We start from the raw sequence: 8151 nt of genomic DNA on the forward strand, positions 1-8151 counted from the left end.
TGAAAGACTATAGTAAGCAAAAAGTACCTCAGTAAGTAAGAAAGAAATCTGATATCACAAACCTTCAGACAATGGAAGAAATATAATGAATACACTAAAACCTATTAGAAAATAAGAATATTTAAGAATACATTAATTAATTAATTTAAAAAATTACTTTTTCCACATAAACTCTCCCTGAGAGAGAACATTTACTCAAGTACTACAAGACAGATACAGTTACTTTTCATACTGAGAACAGCGGATAATGCTTACATACTTTTACTCAAGTAAGGTTTTAAATGCAGGGCCTTTACTTGTAGTGGAGTATTTTCACAGTTTTTACTGGAGTAAAGGATGTGAATACTTTATCCAGCACTGCTCACCTGTCTGAAGGTCACCTGGTCCCAGTCTGAGACTGAGTTACACTGTAGCTATGTTCTTTACAGAGAGTTTATCATCTTCCTCTCATTGTTGTTGCTTTATGATGTCAGCAATTTTATGTGTCCATACTAGCAGCTAATGTGCTAAACTCCAACTATCAACACATCTCACTCTGCTGTATTAATTATCAGACATAGATCTTGACAGTCGCTCTCTGCTGCCACCCAGAGGTTGATGATGTGTAAACCAGAAGCACTGAGATGAACACTGAGGGTGCAGGTTCTGTGCGACCTACCAAGCTCTCTTGCATGGAGAGGATCAAACTGCACATATACAACTTATAGCGAGAGAAAATGGACAAAAAAAATTGGGCCCCAAGCCAGAAACACCTATCCGTAACTTCAGACACCGTAAAACATTTTTAACAACACACTGTAGTGCAGATTATACATTTTACTCACTAACTACACAATATTGACATTTCTCATTTAAAGAAATATACAGTATATATTTTAAAGTAAATAAGTCTTCTTCACTTAAGTATTAGGATGTGGGGAGAGGTGGGGTGGCACCCTAGCGCCCTCTGTTGACCAGCCACCACTGTTTTATATATTTATGAATATATGAAAAATATATGAATTCACGTTTTTCATCAGGTATTCAAGATTTTCAGGGAAAAAGTTCCTTTCAGTAAATATTTATGATCCACTGTGACACATGGTGGTCCTCTGAACACTGTTACTGACTACATTTTGGAACAAGTAATTGGTAATAGTATCAGAATACATACATTTTCAAGTAACCCTCCCAACACTGTACATACACACACACACACACACATACAAATACACTTCTGATTTTTTCCACTGATTTTAATCTAATACCAACTCAAGCAGCCTTTGTTTTTATTTTTTTTTCATGTAGCTCTGTGAGTCTTCTCGAGAACCAGACTTGACACTGTAGGTGGGTAGATGAGCATGTGATCTTATTTCCTTAACAGGACATACAGTGTCACATAGGTTGACCAATCAAACGCAGTCTAGTCTGTGAAGAGTGAAGAAGAGTCAAGATTCTTTTCACTTGAGTCAGGAGTTTGAACATGATGACATCTCCAAAGTTTGTTTTCTATCTGACTTGTTTGTTCTTGCAGAAAATAGGTGAGTTGTGTCTTTATGGCTCCAGCTGAAATATTTTCAGGTGTATGATCCCTCTTAGAGTCATTGCTTTTAATTGTTTATGTCTGTAACACAATTCAGTTGCTATCATATTAAGTTAGTTGTGTATTTGCTTTGTCTCTCTTGTCACTTCAGGTCCAACATCTAGTCTGTCCTCATCAGTCAGACAAGAAAGAAGTTTTATATCAGCTAATGTTGGTGACGACGTAACTTTGCGATGTTTCTATGAAAGTGATGTGGTAGCAAGGTATTACTGGTATAAACAAACCCTGGGACAGAAACCGAGACTCATCTCTACAGTCTATGCATCTAATAAAAATGTTGCATTTTTTGATGAATTCAAAAACAATCCACGCTTCACACTGGATGCTGAAACTGGTAAAAATCACTTGAAGATCTCAGACTTACAAATTTCAGACTCTGCTGCTTATTACTGTGCAAGTAGCTTTTCAGTAACATTTGAATTTGCAAACGGCACTTTTGTCAGCGTAAAGGGTTCAGGTTTGAACCTCCCAGGTTTGATCCATCAGTCAGAATCTGAGAGCGTCCAGCCAGGAGACTCTGTGACTCTGAACTGTACAGTACACACTGGGACCTGTGATGGAGAACACAGTGTTTACTGGTTCAAAAACTCTGAAGAATCTCATCCAGGACTCATTTACACCCATGGAGGCAGAAATGATCAGTGTGAGAGGAAACCCGACACACAAACACACACCTGTGTCTACAACTTGCAAATGAAGAACCTGGATCTTTCTCATGCTGGGACCTACTACTGTGCTGTTGCCTCATGTGGACACATACTGTTTGGAGACGGGACCAAACTGGACATTGAAGGTAAGTCATTTTCTAGCTTTGTAATGTCTTTGTAATGTGGCCTGGTGTGTGACTCTCCAGTAGCTGAAGAGTACTCCCTAAGTAAACACAAGATGAAAACAAAGTAAGAAGATCTCTTCTCTCATGTCTCCTGCTGTCCGTCTTTCTGCAGATGATGAAGACTCTCTTGTCTTGGTGTATTTCTTGAGTGGAGCTTTGACATTCACCACCATCTTGTTGGTTTTACTGGCTCTCTTACTGTTCATTATCAGTAAGAGAAACAGCTGCCAATGTACAGGTAAATGATTTGTTGAATATATTTACATTCTTATTGTAATAAAAGTCAATAATATGATTACATTTCTGAACCAATAACGTAAAAACTCCTTGTGCATAACATAATAAGTTCTTACATTATTGACTGGTTACTATGTTAAAAAAAAAAACATGGAAAATCTAATAATTGATGGGAACCAATAATGTAAAAACATACTGTACTGACTATTAAATGTCACACTTCCATGGCATTGACCTCTAACTGCTGTAGCGGTTACTGTTGTAATGCAGAGTTGGAACTAAGATTCAGGCGTCATGTTCGGTCTGGTTTTTGAGCAGCTATTTGACAGAAGCAGCAGTAAGGCCGGGTTACATTAACAAGGACAAGTTTAAACCAGATTAAATAATACTTTAACTTTAAATTATGTTGCATCAGACCATTTTTAAATTAGGAAATATTAAATTTGAAACTCTGTTTAGCGTTAACTCTAAACTGGGATTGAATTTGAAAAATGGAAAATTAAATTTAAAATGTCATATGTAAGAAACTTAGACTTATAATATGGCTGCCTTTTTGAGATGGACTGAGCAAAATATTCAAGTGCCTCAAAGAAAGTTAATGGACAGACTCAAACCAACTGAGTTTTATGATGCGTCTCTTCTTTCTTTCACTCCTGTTTACGTATTTTTCAGCCGAAGAGTTTCTCAAAGGAGAAATTAGAGCTTCTCTGCAGAGCCAGCATGACTAGGCTAACTAGTTTAACTAAATGTTTTAGCTAGCTGGTTAGCGATGCAGTGTTTTATAAACTTTTTAGTTAGTTAGTAAGCAATGTAATGTCTTGTTAACTTTTTTTGCTAACTAGAAAACAATGGAATAGTTTGTTAAAGCGTACGAAGCAGCTGACTAGGTCCTGAGAGGAACTACAATTTTTATTTTATTTGTTTAAGAAAGCTTCTCCACATCGACTAAACTGTAGGTAACTTTGGTTTATGCTTAAGATTCATTTTTAATTGTACGACAGATCTCTGCTTAATTATCAAACCTGGTTTTACTGATTTTAAACTTAGTTTTGATAAACTGATCAGAACTTATCTTAAATGAAATTAATCTTTGTTGGTGCAAGAGTAAGAGTTACAGAAGTCTGACACTTGATAATAAATTCAAGGTAAATATAGTGATATAAGTTTATTATTGCCTCCACTTTTTACATTTTTGATGATTTTGTTTCACCCAGCTAAGATGTAATAAATTACGACATTATGCACAAAAAGTTATGTTGTTCTCAAATTTTATGACATTAAGAACAGAACAAACATCAGGTTGTTGTCAGTCATTACATTAATGGTAATTATTACATAATTGGCCTCAACACATTATTGTAGAATCACGTTTATACTTTTTTTCAGATTGTACAAGATTTCCAGCTTCCTCCACAGCGAATGCAGAGGTATTATCTATATATTACCATTCAAACTTTTTTTTTTCTGTCAAATTTCTTTACATTTCTGTTGTGTACACGTTGTGATTTGCTGTTTAATATTTCATTGTTAGGGTGACACAAATGAGGATCATCTCCATTACGCTGCTTTGAGGGTAAACAAGGCCAGCAGATCAAGAAGAAAGAGGGACGACACAGAGGATCATTGTGTGTACTCTGGTGTAAAACAATAAAACTGAACATGTTTCATCTTTGTCTCTGTGTAACACAACATTACTTTATTGCTGTGTCTTTGTGTGATCTGTAATTTAGCTGTAATTTCTCTTGAACAGGAGCAGCTTTCAACATCATTTCACCTAAAAATGTTCAATGTAAAGCTTCACAACGGTCGTAAAATGCTGTGGGAGAGTTATAAAATAGAAACCTGGAAGGAACAATCCAGGAATGTTATAGAAATGTTACCTGTTAGCTGTGCTTCTTCTGTACTTTGTAAAATGACTCTGCTCTGTTGTTTTATAAGTCATCTAGAATATTGTTCTCTTTGTTAATGAAAAATAAATTAACCAACAAGTCATGCTCAGTTGATGTGACTGCAAACAATCTAAGAGGCAAACTATGGAAGCATTTTGTGTGGCATTTTTTGATCTCTTTGTCCAAATGACAACATACTTTGCCATCGGCAGTTCAATATGCAAAATGCCAAGATAACACCAACACTACTGCTGTTGCCTCATGTGGACACATAGTATTTGAAAAAGCTGGACTTTGAAAGTAAGTAACTTTGTGTAGAGTAATAGTGGGAACATGATGACTGTAAAACATTACTTTCTGATAAAATCTTCCCAAGTCCCACCACTTTTTTCTCTGGGCTCCAATAACAGTTTAGCAAACCTTTTGAACCTCGGTCATCTTTCTCCTTTTCCTGTTTACTATACATAGATATGCTTTGAGCTTGAGTCGTCCATGTTAAAAGAAAACCACATTTTGAAAATGAAAATGAAAAGACATTTCTGGGGGACTTAAAAAGCTACATTTATTCATACTGTATATTCACGTTTTGCTCACGTCAGCAAAGCTAATTAGCTAGCTAATGTTAACAAAATGCTAGCTAACTCGCTAATAATTGATGTAGATCACCAAGCTAATTTAATATGTGATCATAGAAGTAATATATAAACATAAACAGGGCATTGCTGCTCAGCCTTGTTTCCAAGTTTTCCCAGTGGCCACTCGTGGTATTGCAGCCAAAAATTTCCCCGTGGTCCAAAAGTCATTTTCTCCATCAGCCACAGTTATAAAATAGACATCTGTAAAAACTGATGACCAGACACGTCAAACTGCAGACGGTTAAGTTACTTTCTGTTATGAGTTTTTGACCCATGCAGGCTTTATTTTTGTAAAACATTCCAAGATTATTATGAATTTTATAAGTGTAATATATGTTTTGTAAATATGTTTTTGCCTAAACATGATGACTGTAAGAAATTGCTTTCTAATAAACTCATTAAAGAAGCTTTTCCAAAGTCAGTACATCAAAGTAGAGTAATTTCCACTATGTCTGTGATACCTGGTTACAATACATGTACTTCAGTAGTTCAGCTGCTGGTAGTGACTGTACTGATTTCCTGACAGAAAAATGACCATTAAGACTATAAAAAGTGCCAATCAGTAGCTGTAATACAGTTGCACATGAGCTGATTGTGCGCCACACAAAGGTGTTATTGGGGCCCGAGCACTGAACGGTGTGAGGATCCTATTGGATTTGCTTGAATTATTATTTCTCTTCTTTTTCTTTGTATTTGTCGTCCTCTTCACTCACATTTTTAAGAGGCTAAACGTGCTTGATGGTTCATGAAACTTGGCACAACCATTAGTCGTGGTGAAAAATTTTGGCTGCTATAGCATCTGAGGATGGGCGTGGGCAATTTTGCCACAACCCCTAGAAAGAAGCACCCCCAGCTCGTTTCACGAATATGCACAAAAATGGGTATCATGCCCAGACGCACAAAACAGTCTCTTGGACCCATCTAGACTACCTTGTGATCAAAAGTTGGTAAAAGATTTGGTCAGTGTCGAACGGGTGTGGCTGTGGTGTGGCGTCAAGTTTTAATGTCTCGCCATTAAACATGAAAATGAGTCATAGCAATAGCACCACCAAGTGAAGACAGGAAGTAACAACAAATTCCTTCCTGCAGTGTCCAAAGGGCATGAAAATTCAGCTACTTGTCCACCAGTTGGTGTCTGCATCATGTCCTGATGGACACGGGCTTGCTAGAGCCCGTCCACTGCTGCTTGCAGCTACTTTTTTGTCTTCTTCAATTGCATTTTTGAAGAGATAAACATGCTTGATGGCGCATGAAACTTTGCACCCATATTAGTCGTGGTGAAAAATTTCATTTGATGAAGATTTTGACAGTGGGTGTGTCCAGATGCCTTGGCCACGTCCCCTAAACAGCACACACTGCAGCACATTTCACTGATATGCACGAAACTCATTACACATATGTATCAGACCACGATGCACAAAAAAGTCTCTTGGACCTATTGCATAAATCCAGCAGGAAGTCGGCTTTTTTTGAATTTCATGGTCATGTTGGCATTTTCCAGGCGTTGCATTTTAACAATCTTTTCCTACAGGTTTGATCATGACAACTTCAAAATGGCTGTGTTCCACTTCTTTATGATCAAAAGTTATTAAAAGATTTTGCTATCATTGTAGGGTGTGGCCGTGGCATGGCGTCGAATTTTGATGTCTCACAATAAAACACGAAATTGCTCTGACGTTGGTATAAATGCTGCAAACATGTTTGACTGAGTCCCACCCTGAACACATTACAATATTCTGTGATGGTTAAAGCGCCACCTACCAGCAACAGGAAATGACATGTCAGCCATTTTGAATTTCATGGTCAATTTTGGCATTTTCCACATGTTGTATTTTAACAAACTCCTCATAAACAAATGATCCAACTGACTTCATAACAAGTGTGTGTCTTGCCGTAAAACACAAAATTTGCTGTGACTTTGGGATAAATTAACTGATCTGCAACAAACTTCACGTTTGATAATAGTCCCAAAGTGAACACATCTATATGACAATCAAGAGACATAGTCATACTGCCACATAGTGGAGACAGGAAGTGACATCAAATTCCATCCTGTGGTGTCAGAAGCATGTGAAAGTTCAGCGCCTCATTAACCAGTCAGCATCCTGCAACATGATCGCAGCAGCCACAGGCCCCGAGTGGCGCAGGGGTGTGAGGGCCTGTCCAGTACTGCTTGCAATTTTAATCTTTTTATAGTTTCCATGTGGTTGGCAGTCAAAAGACGATCTGTCTTGTAAGGTTTGGACTTGTGCATATTAATGACTGTCTGCACTTTTTGTAATTTTTATATGTGTGGGTTCAAGCAGGATGTGTTCACTCGTGTAACTGAGTAGTGTGTATAAATCATCAATGTTTTCTGTTAGTGTGGTGAAAATAAGCAAACTGATAGGAGAGAATGGTTCACTTTTATTCATATAAAAAACACAAATCAATCATATGTGAGTATGAATCCAGTAAAATGAATCCAGTATGAATCCAGTAAAATATCAATGAGAAATTTACAGTTCAAACACTTTTAAACTTTTCAGTGGTTCCCAAGTAAGGGAGCCTTGGACCTGATAATTTTATCTGAAACAAGTACAAATCTTTCAAGAGTTTTGCAAACCAAGGGATCCCTTCTAGATAAAACAGAGAGGTGCACACCTCCAAAAATAGAAAATTAATATTTGACAACTGATGCTGATATTGTGATGGGCTGCCACAAAAAAATCATGTGTGGGAAACACTTAAATTTCAAACAAAGTGAGTTTCTGCTCAATTTAAGACAGGGAACACTAATAAAGACAATCAGTTTGGTGTTACATTAGTGAGGACTGGTCATATTAAAGCTCCTGCTATTGTTGACAGATTTGCAAACCATGTAAAGTTTAGCAAGAAACAAAGGTGACACTACAAGCAGCAATGAGAATGTGATGTCATTTCCTTAACATCACATACAGTGTCACGTCAGGCTGGCCAATCAAAGACAGTCTTAAC

General features: G+C 37.1%; 1 protein-coding gene across 7 annotated transcripts; it reads left to right on the forward strand.

The window, feature by feature from the left end:
* Positions 1 to 1432: 1432 nt before the first annotated feature.
* LOC146306140 (immunoglobulin kappa light chain-like) lies at positions 1433 to 4399 on the forward strand. 7 transcript variants are annotated; one of them, XM_084711815.1, is made up of 6 exons: positions 1463 to 1529; positions 1674 to 2375; positions 2527 to 2652; positions 3345 to 3365; positions 4056 to 4078; positions 4183 to 4399. In XM_084711815.1, the coding sequence occupies exons 1-6, from the start codon at positions 1463 to 1465 to the stop codon at positions 4300 to 4302; spliced, it is 1059 nt and encodes a 352-aa protein (XP_084567941.1). In that variant the 3' UTR covers positions 4303 to 4399. The 7 variants fall into 7 exon arrangements, with proteins under 7 accessions (XP_084567944.1, XP_084567941.1, XP_084567942.1 ...); XM_084711816.1 differs by lacking the exon at positions 3345 to 3365 and adding an exon at positions 3494 to 3511 and having other exon boundaries at positions 1463 to 1520; XM_084711818.1 differs by lacking the exon at positions 3345 to 3365 and having other exon boundaries at positions 1433 to 1520; positions 4038 to 4078.
* Positions 4400 to 8151: the final 3752 nt, after the last annotated feature.

Source organism: Lutjanus erythropterus, chromosome 23, assembly GCF_056507025.1.
Source record: "Lutjanus erythropterus isolate fLutEry1 chromosome 23, fLutEry1.hap2, whole genome shotgun sequence".
Taxonomy (NCBI): Eukaryota; Metazoa; Chordata; class Actinopteri; order Lutjaniformes; family Lutjanidae; genus Lutjanus; species Lutjanus erythropterus.